The sequence below is a fragment of the Corvus moneduloides genome, chromosome 18 (genome assembly GCF_009650955.1).
Source record: "Corvus moneduloides isolate bCorMon1 chromosome 18, bCorMon1.pri, whole genome shotgun sequence".
Classification (NCBI taxonomy): Eukaryota; Metazoa; Chordata; class Aves; order Passeriformes; family Corvidae; genus Corvus; species Corvus moneduloides.
This window is the reverse complement of record NC_045493.1, coordinates 5,421,211-5,441,335: the sequence shown is the minus strand read 5'-3', so window position 1 is coordinate 5,441,335 and position 20,125 is coordinate 5,421,211. Positions and strand designations below refer to the sequence as shown.

Below are 20,125 nucleotides of genomic sequence, written 5' to 3'. Positions count from 1 at the left end.
CTGTATAACCAGAGATGCATCTTTTTCATGTGAGCCTCCAGAGCCCAGCAGTATTGTTTGAGAAGAGGCATGAGGATGGAACAGGAGAGTATCATTCAGCCTGGCAACAGCATTTTCTCCTGCTTAATTCTTCCTTTGATTCTGGAAAACTTCAGTTGGCACACTCTGTTCACCCACAAAACAGGTCATTGTAATGACAGAGTGAGGGCTTAAACACTCTGCTGTTATCGTCAAGGTTTTAAGACTGAACACAACAAATAACACTGTAAGTTGAGGCAAGTTTTATTTAGACTGTACAAACAGGGCGTTGGGGAAAAAACACAGTGGCTTGATGTTGGGACCAGTTCTATGAATTAATTGGAGTAAGAAATTAAAAAGGCACTAATCTTAAGAAAAGACACTCCATATATTCTAAGAATATAATTCATTTAATACTGTTAATCTTATAGCACAAAAAATAAAACGAGCTATGATCCCCAAAATAAATTTTAAAAGCTTACACTTAATATTATTGCCTGAAGATCATGGTCTTTAAATTACATAATGGTGTTTAAAAGTTTACACAGTGAAGACTGTCTCAAATACAAGGCCACCTTTGCCACTGCAGTAATTGTATCCTTGTCCCAAAATACACTTTAACACAAATAAACAGAAAATGACAACTATACAGGAACACTTTCACTGGTCCCAAAAGGCAGTCTTTTAGGCAAATCTCACTTTCAAATATGGGTATTGAGGAAAATGCTTGAAAACTGGACTAGAAAACAAAGGCAGCCCACTCATTCCCAGGATGTTAATACAATATAAAAAATTACTTTACAGGCACATGAAATGGCACAAAGAATGCTGTTTTTCCCTTTACAAAAATAATGCTCAGGCTCTTCAGAGCCTCAACCCAAACAGGATATTCCCTTTTGTTTATTCTTTCCCAATTTGTAAACAATCATGAATTAAATTAGCGCTTATCCAGTGATGGACACTGATTAAAACAGTTTTCATTTAAACTTTCAGACTGGTCAGAGGCTTCAATGTCTATATACACATGTACACAGCAGGAGGAAGCCAAGCCTTTCGTGATAGTTGACTACAGTGGCACCAGGTCATTACACCAGCTCCTAGTTCCAAAGCAAGGACAACTTTAATGGTGCATAGATTGAAGCCATCACTTGTAGGCTCTCATGCTTCATATTACGGTTACCTTACACGCCCAAGAACATTTACACAGATAGATTATCACTCATTTAAGAGGTTTCATAAAACGACAGCACATGTGTAAGCAAGCGACAAGCGATTGAGAACCCAGAGTCCTTCAAAGAGAAACACACACTGATCCAATGCAGTCTTTATAGGAAAATACTTGTCTCTTAGTAAAATAGCTAAGACACATTTTGAAGCAATGTTACAATCAGCTTAGGCTGGTCAGTATGCTACATTGAAACCACATTTTACATACCTGAACCACACCGCTGCTACTTGGGAGAAACACTGTTCATTCATGGCCTAAAAACAGGTTCACAGAACTTCAAGAATTCTTGTCTTTGCATCAGATACCACTACACACAAATTTTGCATAGTTTTGAAGGTAAAACACTGTTTTTCTGCAGTATTGGAACATAATTAAACCTAAAACAATGGTTGTGTTCAAAGCGTACACCTTATTCAATGAGGGGATGAGTCAAGTTGTTTATTTCAGTGAAAAAAAAATCAGGTTAAAAGTTACGTTCAAGATCTCAAATCTCACAGTATTTATTAACCATACAAAGGAAGAATTCTACAATCAGTCTTCTGAAGAGCTGCTTGTAACTAGGTCAGGCCTGAAATAAGATTTCTCTGCAGCTGACTGAGTTTAGTGCAGTTTGTATTCAGAAGATGACTTTCAGTAGTACAATCTGTGTAGTAAACGTGCAGGTATTGTTGGGGCACAGGAAAAGCATGACCTTCTTTAATTAAGAGAACTGCATAGCTTTTCTTTGCAAGACAAAATGTCAATGCCTATTGTCAAGAATTACAGCACCAAACACTTCAGTCAATGCTACTCTAACTTCACAGTTAATTTGGTAGTAAAATGCTCTACAAGAACTTCTAGACTGTCAGCCACTTGATCAATACTACAGAAAACGTTAATAGATGAATGGAGAGACTTCTTTAAAACCTGGCATTTTGAGTGTCTGCTTGCAAATGCCATTTCTGCAGTTCTTCAGTGCCTTCCAACTAAGGATCTCATGGCACTTCCACATGAACTACTAACAATGTACTTTATTAGGATCAAGCAACACAAATCAACAAGAAAACATGCTGGAATTTAAGACAATGTTTATATCATTAGACATTTATAACATCTGATGACATTCTGCAAGTGTTTGAAGTTTCTCATTTTGCTACAACCAACAGCCTTCAAAAGCTGGAAAATAGGAGCTGCTGTTTTCCTGCCAGCTTCCCCATCGGACATCTGCCTTAACCAGGCTGTCTGAAAAGGGAGGTTTTGTAGTTGCATCTTTGCAGACATGTATTCTGTTAATTCAGTGTTCCATCATTTTGAAAAGAGCATTCCAGTTCACCTACAACACATATTTGAAGAAGGTGGCACAGGATTCCACTGTACCTACGCTTTCATATCCTGCACCCAGGCTCAGGCTGAGCACCCGCATGGCATGAACTGCACTCACCCAGGCGCAGCCATGAGTTCCCTGCTGGAGTACGATTACAGCAGGGGAGCTTAGGTACAGAAAGAGGGAAGAAGCTATACTAATAACAGACACCTTTGTGGCCTCCTTCAGCCTGAGCATTAACTTATCACATGGGGGAACCCAGGCAGCTGACTCCAATTAACCATTTTCTAGAGGATGCTGGGAGGGGGAGGGACCTGGGTCCTATCTAAACCAGAGCCAATGCCTTAGGAAGGGTAAAAAAAAAAAGATGCCAGCATGCAGAGGACTTGGGATATAAGCAAGGAAAAAGAAAGAAAGGGAAAAAAGAAGAATGAAAGCAGCTCTGGAAGAGAAGCACAGCAACACAGACATCCTGGTAAAAAAAGGTGTACTGTGTTTGAAAAGGAGCTTTTGATGAGCTGGGGCTGGCATGCTAGGAAACTTTGGAGAGAGCAGGGAGCCTGCAGAGAAATGGATATAAAAGGTCTTTAAATGTTTAAATAAGAGGATTTTATCAGTATTTACCAAGTTCCTCTGTCCCACTCCTACCTCTCCTCACCATGGCAATCTGATCTGTCTACTAAGTAACAGCTTGATGACAAGCACTTCTGTACTAGTAAAACTACACTTTCAACACTGCAGAAGAGCTGTAGGTAGACCAGGCCATAAGTGTTTCCCCTTAAAGCTCACTTTCTACAGTTAGTGCTTGCAAAAATCAACAGAAATGCATTAAATATGTCAAAACCAAGTTACAAGTATCAATGCCTCCTAGGTTTCCTTATAAATAAATGCCTCAGCTTAAATGCAGTTCAATCAATGGTTATTTGCATTTAACACACACTGTTTCAGGAAGGTCAACAACAAGCTTAAAAGTTAACAGAAAAGAGCAGTGTCTAATACAACTGCTTAGAATACATAAGCTCCAATTATTGTCCTTTAAAGAAACCATCATTTTAAATGTACTACCTTAGGACAGGTCATTTTAAAACTAAATCTTCTTCAGTTCTAAAATTGCATTTTTGTTGTTGCTTTTTGTTGGACAGTAATGCACAAGTTGCATGTTTGATCTAAGATTAGGGCTCTTCCTACTAAACAAACCAGAAAAAGTCCACGGAAGTCTCAACAGGAAAGGTTTTTTTCCCATACCTCTCTGCTATATTCCGGTTCAGTCTTCTCCAGCTTAAGGCCCAACAGTTTCAAAAGTGAAACTAAATTCTGGATGACATGACTATGGTCTGAAGGTCAGGCAGTGACTTCAGTTGTATGTATTCCGAATGTATATTAAAAGAACTGTCAAACTGCAGCAAGCTGGAAAATGGGCAATGCTAGCAATGTGCCATTAAGTCATCATCCCACCTCAAACAATGCTAATGATAGCCAGGAAAATGAAGCAGCAGTGTAAATTGGGCAGAGGGAGTCATTCGTTCTCATCTGGGTTTTGAGGGTCAAATATTTTGACATGCGTGAAAGGGAAGAGCCCTTTTCGACCGTTGACTTCTCCTTCCCACTGACCATTTATATTCATCCTCGTAACCTTCACAATATCTCCAACCTGCATAATTAGAAACAAGAAAAATCCTTATCACATATGGGAATCTCACTTCTGATACAAATACAAATCAAATGAAGAACAACACATACAAGCCTATCGTAGGGAAAGAAATCTTGCCCTCTTCTTGGCAGAAAGTTCAATTGAAAAACTACTTTTACTGAATACCAACACTTTGTTGCTAAACATAATAATGTCTGCGCTCTTTCTTAGACTCTTAATTACACATATATTTATAAAGATTACTGAACTACACCTCTTATTCTAGGTAAGCTTACAGCTTCATGCAACAGTATCTTTAGCCTAGATATAAATTCACATCAGTAAAGCTACCATCAGCAATGAGTCACAACATTCATTCAAAAGAGCACAGTACTGGTACTGGTTTTAGCAGCAGCTGACTTAAAAGAAATGTAGTTTTTCAAAGAGAGATTCCTAAGGCAAACAAACCATTACTTGAAGATCTAATTCTGATGATCACAGTCTAAGAAGAACCTTCTGTAATTTCTAAAACAACAGTACACTTCCAAAGTGGGGAAAAGCAATCTCAAACTTTTTTTTTTTCAGTAGTAGATGTAGATTCTGGCTTTATTTGTGGTTTTCACATCTACTTCCTGTCAAACCATTTGAAACAGGAATGATGACATGTCAGGCCTTTCCTACCATAACTGTGTCTCTCCCTGTCTGGCAGTGAAAAACGAGAAAAGTCTAAACTATGATCAAGCAAGAAACAACAGCCCAAATGATGATAAATTATACTCTTATTGTTCAACACCTGTATTTAATCTGGATTAGGACAATTCACAAAGCAAAATATCCAAACTGACAAGAAACATTTAAGACAAGCTAAATACTCATTATCCCTGAAGTGCTTATGGAGAGCTGAACACACGGTCTGTTACAGCAGCTCTCTAACTTTCCCCCTCCCTTCCTGTTTACTTATTTGACTCTATGTGTTAACTACAGTAAATATTTAAAAAGTGACATTAGCAGCTAAGAACTAATTTCACAAAAAGTAGAACCAGCCTATGACCAATGACCAACAGTTCGTAAGTTTCTTTCCCAAACTAGGTCCAAGCTCTTTGCAGTTGTCTCAGTTACCAAACAACTACTGTGAAATTCAAAGGAAACTAGCTTAAATCTTAAAGAAAAAATAGACATTGATACAGTATGTAAAGCAATTTGTCTACATTATCTAAATAGTATTAAAATTCAGACCAGATGCAGATAGGCCCTTGGCCAACATCCTTAAACTTCTCAGGTGAGACCTGTATATTTTATGTTAAAGAAAAAACCCTGAGTTTACAAAATGATGTGCATGTCACTAGATGATCTGAAGCCCATTTAAACCAGTCACCAGTACTGTAATAGATACTTTTAAAGATCAGTCAGAAGCAAGAACCCTTAGGTGAAATTTAAGATACTATAATAAGGTCCTTGGCAGTCAGTCACTCAATGTTATGTCTCTTAAAATAAAATTTGTTGAACTTTGAAACTATTCTTAGAGGTTTAAGCCTTATGTTGCGTATCAGAATAGAATTAAACATTTAAGCAAAGTGTGTTGCTCTGCCTTCCCTACTTTTTCTCCACTACTTTGGTTGTCTGTGTCCTGTCTGCCCCCCATATTTGAGACTGTCACACTTGAACAATTGTAATCTTGTGCTTTTGAGAGAGGAGAAAACCCTCTGAACTCCCATAAGTTCTTAGGATATAACTGAGACCATATTACTTTTTTCTTTTTTTTCTTTTTTTTTTAATGCTGTTCCTAAACTCAAACACAAAGCCAGCACACAGAATTAAGCAGTTAAACACTGCCATGATACACTGCATGTACACTGAATTCACCCGACTGCTCTTCATCTCTCCAGGGCCTGCTGCAGCATGCTTTAATTGTGTATTTGCTAAAAAGCACAATTTGTCAGACTTCTCACTCAAGAAAGCTTTAAATAGTAACAAGATGACCTAAAATAGGAACCTAGCAAATGTCTCCTTAGGAAAAGGCTGATAACATCTATAAATACTCAGTGTTACATTGCTATATTTAAATAACCCTTGAAGGCAGATCTAAGTTCCAAGTTCTAGACCCAAAGTGAAGAAGGTGCAGCCAACATCACAACAGTTTAAAGCTAATAAGGAGTTGCATTTCTACGACACCATACACCAAACCCATTCTCAAACCCTTTAATCTTAAAAATAATCTTTTAAATCAAAAACATAGACCTGCATTTTCTGAGAGTCTCACAATGTAATTCTGTTCATATGCTGTAGAGATCAATCCGTTATCATTTTGAAGCTCTGGAAAAGATGTTCTTTAACTTGGCTCTGAAAGATTTCACAATGTGAATAGGTTTGGAAGTCTTGCTTCAGCTGAGTGAAAAAAATATTTACAATATGTCTCTTATTGCATTGCAACAAACTGCCCTGTAGATTAATGATGTAAAATGCCTTTTATGCTGCTGGGTGGGCAAAGCTGCTGCACACCAGCATCTGCCACTAAAGAGAGCTGGCTGGCAAAAGCTACTCCACACATACTCCCTTATGCCGAGAACCACTGGAATAGTAAATTACTTTGCAATAACTTTCTACTATTTTTGAGAAGGCTTTTTTGTAAATGAAAACTGCTGAACATCCTCTTGTGCTATATAATTTTTAAAATGTAGTTTCCCTGAGAAGACTAAATGAAACAGCATGTTGAAATAAGATTTTTGGCACAGGAACCTTGATTTCATGATAGAGTAACTCATGGATCTTATCTTAAAGATCTTAATTTCAAAAATGTCTGTCTAGAAAAATCTGGTCAACTAGTCCCTCTATGTATTTTTCCCCCAAGTAGTAAGTAAAAGCATTATTTGGTAAATGCCTTTTAAAGCATCTATAACATGGTCAGCTGAGGTGCAATCTCCCACTAAAATTATTTAACACACTCTTTTTCAGAGAATGTTTTAAGCCAGTCAGAAGGATTGTCTTATGATTAAGCACAGGACAGAGTCAGGAGACCTGGTTCTATTCTCATCTCTGCCACAAACTTCCTGTATGACTCTGGACAGCTAATGGCCCTTATCTATAAATCAGGATAGCACTTAGCATCTCTCAGATAAGTTAATTAATTCAGCTGTGAAGCACACCAGCATCACTGGAATGAAGTATCACTACTGAAATGAGTAATACTTCTGAAATGCAGCCATTTGGTTACACCCAAATGATAAAAATAAAAATGTATTTTAGATAGCATCTTTCATTATGTCCTTGTTAGAGCATGAATTCAAAGCCCTGGGGAAACACAAGCTGTGGAACATGCCAGTCAGAAAGGTTACTTCATTCACTCTAGAGTCTTTCATACCTGTCTTCCATTTGAAGCTGATTCATACTCTGCAAAAGGTTTCCTGCAAGCCATTTTAGTCAACCAATTCAATGAGTTTTACAGATATTCCAATAACTGTATGTTAATAGTTCTATGGTTGATAAAGTTCTGTAATATACGTTTAAGGAGATAAAAATGCATTAAAATTGTAAATCATTTTAGCCCACTGGGTCAGTGCTATGGAAAACATTGCTCTCTGGAATCTACAGGGTGTTGAATCTCAGTCATTATCCTAATTAGCGTCACAGCTCACCTTCTTTGGTAACACTAACATTAATACCAAAACGATTGTTCAGACCAGCTGCCTGTCTGGAGAAGAACAGACAAGGTCCAACACTGAGAAAATACCTGATATCCCATTGTCCCCAAGGTGAAGAGCTACACAGAAGTGGCAGAGTTCAGCCACTCTGCAAACAGGACAAAAGGACGCTGAAGGAGCTGGTGCTTTATGTATTGGAAGATCCAAGAAACCACCAGGCTGAAAGCATAGCTTAATTACCCTTCATTTCTGATGTTCTGGGCCACAACACCGTTGATGCACAAACCAGAGAATCAAACAGTTCAGAGGAAAAGCTTCATCCATTCTTGAGACATGAAAGGAGGTAGAAGGGCAACACAGACATGTGGAAGTCCTAGATCAAATTAATCTGGCCTTGCCTAGGAACACATTAAAACAAAGGAACTTTGCAGTTCACCAAGAGCCAGGAAAATTGTCAGAGTAGGGGTTACAGCATCAAAAAAAGTGCTGCTTTTCCTTACACGGTGGAAGCCTGTCTCCTTCAGATTAAGCCAGTGTCATGATTGCACAGAATTTGGAGAGTTCACTTTCAATTCACAGTTAGAGCAACTAAAGCTCCCTGATCAACAATTCACACTACACAAATATAGGATCAATACATTGCTTAAAATCCAGACTTTGTGGGTTAGATGCATTTTAATGTTTAAGAGAGCAAGGCTAAGTTTCCTTGGCTTAAGAAAAACACAATGCTTGTTGTCTACTGAAAGAAGTAGCCTAATTTCCTAATTAAGAAAGTTCGACTGCTAGCACATTTTGGCCTACTTGTCTCAACTTTCCTTTGAAGAGGGAAAAAGTTAACTGTAACCTAATTGTAACAAGCTCAAGAGAAATACTGTAAGTCAGTTATATAATTATGGTGGATGGGTATTTATTTCACCAAAACATTTCAGTGACAGGTTAACTCTGTACTAGCAAACATACATGTGTATGATTGCTACATCACAAAAAGATAAACTACTTAACATTGTAATACTGGCACGAGTCTATAAAAAGTTATCACTAGTACAAAAACTTTTAAAAATATAGTGCAACTCTTGTTTAAAAAGAAAAAATGAATCTTTGATTCCATAACACTGTCAAGTCTGGAGACGAATTCTAGAACCGCTACTGCCTTCAAAATTGACTATGACACTGATTAGAGCATTGGTAACATATTTAAGAATAATTTTTTAAACACAACAGGTATAAATCTGGTGGCTGCTGCTGGTTTCCCATTTTCTGGTTCCTTATCCTATTTAATTCCATTTTATAAGTGAATATGGAATTTGTTGTTCATGTCCTCGTTAGAGCTTGTCAGTTTGAAACAAGGGTTCATTAGCATACTATTGCTAACAGACTGGCTATAGAATTACTACAAGTTTTTAAAGGCTGAGAAACTTTCAGGTAGACTTTGCTGCTCTGTATCACAGTAACAGTGCCACAGAGTCTTTACTCTTATAAAATGCATCACCTTCATAAAGTGCTATCCTGTAAGTCCTTTGAACGCAGGATTGACCTCCTAGATTTCCCACAGTAATTAGCAGGACTGAAGAATAGCAATGCATGACCCTGTGGTGCAGAGTTCTAGTCCCAATAAGCACAGGACACTGTTAACTCTGTCCTTCATACTCCTTCCTCTGCAGCACCAGAAAGGAAGGAAATAGCTTCTTGGCTGAAAGTACACAAGTAAAGAAACAGATCTGGGTTGTGGGCTGTTGAGCTTTTTTCAGTTAGGGGTTGGGTTTGGTGGTTTTAATTTTTATTTTGTAGTTTGATTGTTTAGTGGTTTGGGTTTTTTTAATACAGTATCCATAAAATTCTACACATATTAGTAGCTAGGTTAGTTGTAGTGAGAAACTACAGACTTCAATCATTTCATTAAAAACATTAAATCTGAACAGGCAAAGTAACTCAACAGACAAGAGCATATGTATATTTTAGAAATACATGTAATTTATTGTAGGCTTTACTAATTATTCCCTGGTGCAGGGAGATGCGCAAAATTACATGTACCACTAGCTGTAAGCTTTGAGATAGTATCTATACTTAAAACTACCATTTTAGCCCAAAAGCAGGTTATAATTTAATTTTTTATTTTAGACAGTAAAAGTGGAGTATATAACACAATAGGATTGAGTCAACACTTACACATTAGTAACTTCAATAATACCAGTAGTGTTACCCAGACAGGTTGTGAACTGCCCATTCCTGGAAGTGTTCAAGGCCATGTTGGATGGGGGTTGGAGCAGCCTGGTCTAGTGGAAGGTGTCCCTGCCCATGGCAGGGGGGTGGAATGAAATGAACTTTAATGTCCCTTCCAACCCAAACCATTCTGTGATTCTATATAATGCTAAATAAACTTAGCCCAGCAAAAATAAATGCCCTATTAACTAGTATCCTACAGAAATAAAATTGTAGTTGCTCTTAAATTGTCACACTTGTAAATTCACAAGTTGAACCCTTGATCTTTATCCAATCAATCAGATCTTGTTTCAGATTTTCTGTAGAATAGTCACTTGGTTTACATTTTTCATGTAAGAAATTAAAAAAAACCATAAAAAACCCTTGCTTACAAAACAAACTTCTCTTTAACAGGCTATAAATTTTTACCTTAAAGAAAAATTCTATCAGCTTCTGTAAACAATAGTGTACAACAGAAACACTGGACTTGCAAGCAGAGAGCTTGTCCCATTTTCAAGCTGAACCAAGAAGAATGACATCGCTCCACTTAAAAGGAAGTTGAGCAGATTACTATGCAATGGCTTTATTTACTCCAGATGGTACTCTCTTCCTTTTAAGTACTGTCTGTGTGCTGACCACACAAGGCCAGAGCCAGCAGATATTTTGCTTTCATATTGTTTTATCAGTTTAAATGAGATTGCACAATCAGCAACCATGGAATTACACTCACAGCTGAACTGCCATTTAGAGTACACCTATACTAAGGTGGAGAACTGTCAAATACTATTTTTATGAAAGAACACCGTTAACTTTCTTCCCTAAAACAGTCCCATAACCTTACAAAACAGAAGCTTCAAATGGTTCAGTTTATTTAGCAATGTGTAGAGCCCTCACAAGGCTGGTTTTAAATACTTTATCAGGGTCCTGCAGGTGTTTGGCAAACTAAAGGAAAATCATGAAAAGAAGCTGAATGATTAAGAATAGCCCATGTGACAAAAAAATACTGCTATAATGAGACTGGTAAAGTTCCCTGTGCATGGATAGATATGGAGAAGCTGTAACCACTGATTTCAATGAAAATGTAGAGCAGTTCCCAGAATTCTGCTTCTGAAGCCTCTTGAAAAGCCACAGTGTGGATGAGGTACACTTGCAAAGAAAACAGACTGCATGGGAAGACAAAATATGCCAGTGTTGAGAGACACAAAACCATGAGGCAGTAAATGATTAGAGAATCAAACAAAACTTCGGTAATTTGAAGGTTCAAACCAAGTCAAACCTATTTGTTGGCCAGAGAATTAACCCTACTGGTATCCTAGAGTAGTTATACTGATGGGGTTAACTAGGTCATTTAAAGGGCAAGTCAGAAAAGTCTACTTGTAAGGGCCAGCCTTCCAAGTGGTTCTGCTACCCTGCAGCAATTCAAGTTCCCTGAAGTAATTCCATGACACATTGATAACGTAACAAAATCAATCGCTTGCCTTGCTTTGCTTTCAGAAGCATGAGTAGTTTTGGCAGGAATCTTCTGTACAGTGCAGTTGGCAGTGAATTTACACTTTGTTCTGTGATAATTTTCACACACTGTTCACAAATAACAAGCTGCTAGATTTCACAAGACAAAGAAATTCCAGTGATTCATATTCAACCGTTAAACCCATAAGAATAACCACCTGTAGAAGTCTTACAAATGCAGGAGTAAAACAATTAGGGTGAGCACTATGAATAATTGGAAGTCACGAATATAACCTTCCAAATTGCAGTCAAAAATATCAGCTTTGACTTGCAAAGTAACTGAGCAAAAACAACAGGAAAAGTTCAAAAGTATTTTTAAAACCATTATTATTTTACTTGCTAAAATGTTGTTTCCTATGCTTGTTTGCTTGCATTTGTTCCTGGAAGTATTGCAGCACATTCAAATTTCACTTTTTCCAGGTGAGACATTTTTGAGTTACAGGTTAACTAGCCTTCAGTATCATCTAAATGCAAAAGTAACAATCTTAGTCTTCTGGATATAGCTTTGAAAAACTTCTTCCAATCAATCATTTATTCCAGTTAAACTAGAACTATAACATAAATTCTTTACTATTTACAGAATAACGCTCTAAAGTTTTACAAGATATCTCTAATTTAAAAAAAAAAAAAAAACAAACATTGCCAAGCACAGGAACTTCCAGCACTTTTGGAGGTTACACTATACTCCTTCAGCTAACCTCCTCATCCCCAGTTTAGGTCTTAAGTTTCTCAAATTCCACTTTTGAAAACCAAAGTAAAAGGGACTAGAGTATTTCCAATATATTCTGCTCAGATTTCACCTCTCAGCACAAGATCTTCAAGTGCATCTCACAGCTGCAGATCAGAAACACTAAGTGTATCAGCCAGCAATCTTTACCTTTCTCTGGAGGATGCTACTGTCAGTTCTTAGCCTGGAACACGGCAGTGATTAATGAAACACCTCTTTCCTTCCCCAAGATTAGGTGGAGAAGCAAAGCCATCCTCTCACTAGCACTTATTACACAGCAGCATGTGTACACTGCTATCCTTGTAACATTTGCACAGTTGAAAAAGCAAGAAGGGAGGGAGAGTACAGGTCCTAAAGTTACTTACTAGGTCACTTTTCTCAAAGGAAGTGGTACAGATGAAGCAATTCCTGTGGATGTTTCTTCAGAATGTAACCTAACTTCTCAGTCCCTCGACATAAATAAGCAGACTCCACATGAAGTCATCCACACTAACTTCACTATAACAATTTTTAGTTTCTTCTTCCACAAGGCAATTGAAAACTCTTGAGACTGGAGGAAAAACTTACCTCTAATGCCAGCGCAGTCTTGTCATAAGCACAGGGTACTCTCTTTTGGATAGCTTTGGCATAGACTGGTCCATTCTGTGTGGATGGCAGAGGATTGATCACTGCTCCAGGTGTACTGGATACTGAGGGAAGGGGAGCTGCGGTTTGAGGCTGAGCATAAGCATGGGCAGGTTCTGGAATACCGTAACTGTTGGAATTCCTGTTTCCATGCTTCCCAAGAGAAGATCTGACTAGCTTTTCTACATAAGGAACAGGAATCATCCCAATCCGACCATCCTTGTTCCTGGCACTCCACCACTGTTCTTCTGGCTTCTCTACAATTACCAGTATCTCGCCCTTTTTAAATGGAAGATCCTCGGCATCGTTACCAGGAAAGTCATAGAGAGTCCGAACACACTCCACATTTTCTTCTGCAGTGGACATGGCAGGGGCAGATCCAGATCCCATTGGTGGACTTGGATACCTGAGGATTTGGTAAAAGTAATAGCTATTGGTTTCTATTTCCATTAACAAAGCTAAGTACCAGGTTTGCAGTAGGAACATCAATTAGAGAAGAATGACTTACTTGGATTTGTGACAAAAGTATTGGCTTGGTAGCACTGTGAGGCATTTCGTAAGTAACTCACACTCTCAAATAATTACTTAAATACCCGAAGTAGCTTTCCCAGAAATCCAAAATAATCTATCATGGGATGCAGAAAACTGGGAGAAATAATGCAAAATCTTCATCTACCTGTTCTGGGTTGTTGTGAAGATCTTAGACTCAAATTAATTCTATAGCTTAAGTTATGAGAGTAATGATACAAAAAACCAAATTAAGACTATTTGGGTGACTGAAGCGGAAGGGTAATATATAAAAATGTAGCTGTGAATCTCTCCAAGAGCCCACCACCTCCAAAGTCACCCAAATAATTTTATTTTGTTTTTAACTTCAGCATCCACTTCTAAAGAATTCAGTAACTAAATGCTAGACTTGAGGTACCATAGAGGAAAAAGGGAACAAAATTAAGATGGTATGACAGCTTCATAAAGACAGTATGAATTACTTGCATCCACTGATAAGAAGGGACTAAGAAAAAAAAAAGCTAGCCTTCTAGAAATATTCCTTTGCCTATTAACCATATTCTCTTTATTTTAATAATTTTTTATTACTAAGTCCATCACTTGTCAAATACAGTCACTTTGTTGTCTGTGATAATATGTAAGATTGTGCATCAAATGAGAATGCTTTCACTGCAATCTATTTTCATCATAAATGTTATACATTTTATTCAAAGCAGCTGTCAAAAAACCTTAATGGATATAGGCCACAGCAGATACTTATTATATAAGCTATGATGGTAAGAATGCCTGTCATTAGTCTACTTCGATTCTCTTTTGCTACTTGCAAAATATGATGGAAGTCAAATCCCTGTGATTTCTGCAAGACATGCCAGAAGCCCTGAACAGAAAGGTATTCCATCTTTCAGACACCTCGCTGCAGCCAAAGCAGGGGCAGAGAGTGAACCCTTCAGGGAGCAATTGCTCTGCATAAGCAAGAACTCAGGAACATCAATGAGGATGGTCAGAGCTCCCTACTAGAAACACAAAACAAACAAAGTTTAAAATGGTCCATTTACAACTGTTTTAAAAGTTTCAGATGTCATCTCCAAGATCTAGAAGTACTTTAGGACTCTATATAGAAACCACCTTTCACACTGTACTTTATGAAATTAAAAGAATGAACAGCTTTCAAAAGCACAAGCATCTGAGAGCAATGTGCCCAGGAAAATGCCAGAGAAACAAGAATTAGCATAACAGTTCTGAAGCACATACCTGGCCACCCCTATTCTAAATCTAGTCCATTAACTAAAAATTTAAAAAACCAAAAATCTGGAAATGCTACCTTTCATCCCTCTTGCAGCAGGAAGTCTCCTTCGCACAGAATTTCACACCATCAACTGCATAATTGATTTTTCTAAGAGTTTTAACAAAAATCATGCTAAGAAAAACCACGTAGTCGATCCCATTTGTAGCTCTATAAAAAAGCCTGTCAATTCACAGCAGGTTACATCCCATCTGTCTCTGTGCTGAGAACAATAAGCAACCAAAACCTTGGAAATAAGGTGGTACTAAAATGTTCACAGAACATTTCACACAGGACTCCCAACAAATACCAAGTGAGCAAGTGCAGTCAGCTCTAAGTTCTCAAGTGTTTTGAGAAAGCCAAGTCAGTCATGGCCATAAATGATTAAGAACAAGTTTTTGCATCCAGAAAGGTTCAAGAGTATCCACGCTGGAGAACAGAGATAAGCATGAAGATTGCTTCAGCGTAAGACTTTTTTTTTCTTCCCAACTCTCCACAAGTTTAAGCATGCACATAACACTGGGCAGCTCCATTTAAGCATTCCTGCAATGGTGAAAACTATTTTTTTTTCACCTACCCATCTCTCTAGTCACAATCACTACCCAAAAGGCTGCCAGCAGCTTGAAGAGTTCCTGAAGCTTGAGCTTTCTGTCACATCCTGCCCATCACTTGACAGCTTTTCAGAAAGACTTTTGAACACTTGAGTTTTTCAACTTGACAAGCTATTGTCAACCTCTGATAAGTGACTGACTATCATTAAGTACTGGTCTATGCCAAGGTTCAATTGTGATTATAAACCTCAAAGTTATTCTTTCCTCCTAAGAACTTGCTAATCTGCAAAACATAGTAAGATATTAAAAAAAAAAATTCAAATTCACCTCTAAATTCTGCGTTTTAGTATGTCACTACTTTTCTCTTATTTCATTTCGTTCTATCCAGAAAGCCCAAAAGCCTTGAAAAAAGATACTGAGAAAGGCTTTATTAATTAAAAGTAAGGAATATGTTCTATGATTCTTGATAAGCAGTTTACTGATGCATGTTGCAGGTATGTCCCATGCAGGGACCAGGACAAAGAACTAGCTCATAGCCAAGTCACATTGTCCCATCCTCCCAGAACAGCATTTCTCAGTGAAGTGCATGGTATATGCAGATATAGATGAACAGTGCCATAACCAAACTGTAAGAAATAAGTGTTTCACATTTTTTTGGCGGAGAAATGCCACTCTAGAGGTTTGGGAAATGCTGTCCTAGAATGTATTAATGCTGACTTAACAGGGTGAAGCAGTCTAATCACACAAAAGCCAGTTCTATTGTAATCAGTGTGGGTGCAGCGGTAGACAGCAAACTAAGCTCACAGGCTGTACTTCGATCACGAAAACGACTGGTGAACCACTTTCTCAACCATCCTTGGAATGGAGAGACAATACTAGAAGAAAAGGGTAACACAAAAAGGGTGACATGCTTTGTTACGACCACACCCTCTTTCAAGGCAATTATAGCCCATGGTAGAGGTACATGGTACCTTTACACACAAGGTCAGCACAGGGACCGTGGATAATTTGACTGAAAGAGCAACACTTTAATTGTCAGCGAGATCCAGAACGTTAAGAAGGCCCAGTATTAGAAACGAATGTTTCCTCAGCATTTATTCATAGCATCTACATCCAGTGCCAGGCTCCCGGAGCTACTCGGCTGCACTATGACACCTTTACAGGTCTCACCTCCTCTTGCCACCCGGAGCAAAGGTGGCGGTGGGTGTGGTGGGGGCGGGGGGCACTCACCTGGGCGCGGGCTCGATGAGGGTGGTGGTGTCCAGGTAGTGGATCTTGTAGAACTCCAGCAGGGCGGGCAGGTGCTCGAACTCCTGATCGCCGATCTTAAAGCGGCGGTTGGGCAGGGAGTTGATGATGTAGTGGGAAACGCGGGAGTTCTCAGACACCGAGAGGACGTAGTCCCCCGGGCAGGTGGACGAGTCCCGCACCAGAAACATGCCGTGCCGCTGCCCTTGTAGTCGCGTCTGCGCCTCCGCCCGGGACACCGGGCCCACGTACCAGCTGGAGCGGTCCGACGAATCGAAACGAGCGGCGGAGGACATGGCTCCGGGAGGGGAAGGGGAAGGAAAGGGAGGAAGGAAGGTGAGGAGCCCGAAGGCCCAGGCGGAGGAAAAGACCCGGGGGAGGCCTGGGCAGAGAGGCCTGGGAGGCGGAGCGGGCTGGGGGCGAGGGGGAAGCGGCTCGTGCCCAGTCCAGGAGAAAGGAAACCCAGGGACAGCGGGATAAGGGAGAAGGAAGCTCCGTGCCGCTGGAGGCGAAGGGCCGAGGAGCGGCTGGGGTGGGGCTGGCCAGACGCGGCGCGCAGGGCCCCAGTCTCCCTCAGCGGCGGGGTGTGCAGGGCATCCTTCCCGCCTCTCTCAGGCCTGCGGCGGGCCCGGCCAGGCGGGTGACGAAGAGCAGCGGCGGCTGACACGGACAAGCGGCCCGTGAACGCGGCGAGAGGAGCCGGCTCAGGGCGGCACGGGGGAGGCAGAAGCGCCGGGCGCCGCGTCCTCCCGCGGGTTCCTCCCCTCAAGAGCCGAGCACCAAAATGGCGGCTGTGCCGGGCCGCGCAAACGCTCCGAGACACCGCCCCGCGCACGCGCCATGGCGGCGGCAGCGCGGGGCCGCGCCCGCCTCAGGGGCCGGGCTAGGGGCTTGTGCCCCGCTGTTCCGGTGCTCGGTTCTGGCGTCCAAGGGAGTGGGAGAGCCGCCCCTTCCCCATTCTCCCCGAGTCACTCAAGCCGTCCCCGACGCACCCCCGGTCGGTGCGGTGGGGGGGGGGTGGCCCCGCGCCTGCCGCATCCCCTCACAGCGCAGGGCTCCTTCGCTGCTGCAGGCGCGCTTTGACGCGGGTCACCTCCCTAAAACTCCCCAGCCTTTGGCCTTAAGGTATCTGAGGGGGTCCCTCCATCTTCTCCACATCCCTCTCTGCACGTCCGCCCTCCTCGGTGCGGCCCAGCCCCAAGCTTTCCCCCCGGTGCCCCGGGGCTGCCTCGGGCCGCTCTCTCACTGCTCCTGGATCTGAGGGGTGCCAGAACCCTGACCCCAGGCGGTTTGCAGACAGACACCACCTCCCCTGAGGTTTTGCTGTTTTTTACTGGTTAATTAATTTTCTTTTAAGGAACAAAACGGCCCGCTGTGATAATCATCTCTGATCTCGAGATAACTTCCTACGTGCTCTAAGGGGCCGTTTCCTGCCTCTTCATAGCCTTGTTCCCAGATAACGGGGTCAAAGCCCTGTCTGGCTCAGGCGGGAGGGAAGATGGTGTCGCAGCCGCTGAAGAGGAAGGAAACCCCGGAAAGGACTCAGCAGGGCTCGGGGGCAGCGCTTGGCACATGGTGCGGATGAGCTGTTTGAATTTGAGAGGGAGGTTGGCGCCGTGAGCCCAGACAGGCACCGGGCTCTGAGTCACGTCCCGGGGGCCAGCAGTAGCATTCGGCCTGTCCAGCTGCAGTGGGCAGGGGCGCGACAAAATAACTGCACTGGTTCCCCGGACGTGCTAGAAACCTCTGCAAATGGTGTGATTTTAGCTCAGTCTTGTGACTTTGTTTAATTTGTGCTTTTGATTTTGGTTTTTATTTTGCTTCAGGGCTGGCAATGTGAAATGAAGCAGCACTTGAAAGAAAAAAAAAAAAAGCAAGCCAGTTCAAATGGAGAAATAGATTTAAGATGTCTGTCTTGAAGTGCTTAACTGGACTGTTGTACAGTGTTATTCCAGCTTTGCCGTCTTTGTTTCATGCTCTGCCTTTTCCAAAAGCTCAGTCATTACACAGTCATTTTTTTCCTCTTTGTTCCTCTTCGTACATTGGCAACCAGTGCCAACTGAGGTGTCTGGATTGGAACATATGGGCTGTGTCTCTGCAGACATTTAGCAGAGTTCAAATCATCTAAAATGGAAGACTCCTCCAGTGTCATGTTTTAGACAAAACCATCCCGGAAAAGTCTCATCATTAAGACGAAAGGATCTTAAAGCAGCCCCTGAATCCATGTACAGGTATCATTTTACCAGCCGTTGACATACAGCCATCTCCTGGGTGGAAAACAACAGCTGTTAGTCATGTACAGCAACACTGGCAAAACAGTGACGTAGAGATGAGTAATTACATCTGAAAATTCACATCTCTGCAAAAAAAATTTCATCCATTACTAGGAGAGCTTATTTAGTGGCTATACCTTTGATCCATTCCTACTGGTTTAAGTGCTTGTATCTGCTAGGAAGAGTCAGTTTTAAACACCTGTAGACAGGCTACAATAGAATATGAAGGTTATGATGTTTTCTTGTGTCATTTGAACAGATCTGGCTTGTTTTCTGTTTGACTATGGCCAAAATACAGATTAAAAGATGGCACTTGCAATAATATGCTAAATAATGTTTAAAAATAATTACAAAAGCTGTAAGTTAGCAGCAGATTTAGTAACACATAGTATATAAAAAGGAAATAAAAATTCCTGTTCCTTCATTTGATTGAATTACAAATTTTGTTAAAATAAAAATCAAATATACAGAGTGATTTTGCTTCCATTTTGTATGGATAATGATAGAATCTCAAGATAGTTGGAACATGTCAGAAATAAATAGTATTAATTATAAACCAGTTTTTGTGCAGTACTGCATGGGGCTGGACTGCTGCTGGAGAACCAGCACACCCACCTTCCCACCCAGAGAGGATTCTAAGGCATGGAGAGGTTTTCAGTTTGGAAGGAACTGCCAAATTAGATGTTCTGAACTTGTACGTATGCAGGTTAAGTGCATCCTTCAAGTAATTCCCTCCTCAGTTTTAGTAACTGTGGTTAAACTAAACCAGATGTTTTAGGTAAAAGATCCCACATTCTACTTCCATATGAGAAAAAGGTGACTTGTTCAAGATCATTAATGTTTTCTGATAAGACTGGGCTTCAACTTCTAGACTACAGACAGTCATCTCAGGTGTATTACATCCCTACAAATGCATTTGGTTTAGGAAGAATGGGTGAATGTCTGGTACCACTTTACCTTTTCATTACATATCAATACCTTTATGCTCTTTGACTTTACCTGTTGGCAGCTTACACTCTCAGAGCATGGCCAGGTAGTTGTAATGCGGTGGAGGAGGTGGGGAGCTCAAAAGTGCAACAGCTGCCGATGAAATAAAAACTCAGAATATTCCCTTGAGAAGGCCCTGTACCTCTTTCCCTGTGCCCAGCTGCTCCTTCTTCCTTTCACCAGAAGCTTCTGATCCCATCAGTTGGGCTGAATGCCAAATAAATTGTACATGTGGCTGATCCCTACGTAAGGAGAAAAATTTCTGTCAAGGGTACAGAATAAGAATCCATATTTTGCTTCAAATCGAGTACTGGGTATGCTTCCAATGCAAAATTAATGACCCTAATTTAAACTGTGAGGAAAATGAGAAAGGATATGTTGGATTTGGAAGTAGACAGCTG

General features: G+C 40.6%; 1 protein-coding gene and 1 long non-coding RNA gene across 2 annotated transcripts; one reads left to right on the top strand and one right to left on the bottom strand.

The window, feature by feature from the left end:
* Positions 1–264: 264 nt before the first annotated feature.
* On the bottom strand, positions 265–17,240 carry CRKL (CRK like proto-oncogene, adaptor protein). The gene is made up of 3 exons (XM_032127713.1): positions 16,447–17,240; positions 12,820–13,282; positions 265–4,200 (listed from the first exon to the last, which is right to left on the bottom strand). Exons 1-3 carry the CDS (start codon positions 16,758–16,760, stop codon positions 4,066–4,068), a joined length of 912 nt encoding a protein of 303 aa, XP_031983604.1. The 5' UTR covers positions 16,761–17,240; the 3' UTR covers positions 265–4,065.
* Positions 17,241–17,338: 98 nt separating this feature from the next.
* Positions 17,339–18,352, top strand: LOC116452872. Its single transcript, XR_004243620.1, has 2 exons — positions 17,339–17,470; positions 17,822–18,352. It is a non-coding gene; the product is annotated as an uncharacterized LOC116452872 (long non-coding RNA).
* Positions 18,353–20,125: the final 1,773 nt, after the last annotated feature.

Coding starts and splice junctions, on each gene's coding strand:
- CRKL (XM_032127713.1), bottom strand. CDS start 16,760: ATGTCCTCCGCCGCTCGTTTCGATTCGTCGGACCGCTCCAGCTGGTAC. Junction 13,283..16,446: donor CTCATCGAGCCCGCGCCCAG/GTGAGTGCCCCC, acceptor CCAAATCCTCAG/GTATCCAAGTCCACCAATGG. Junction 4,201..12,819: donor AGACTGCGCTGGCATTAGAG/GTAAGTTTTTCC, acceptor CTAATTATGCAG/GTTGGAGATATTGTGAAGGT.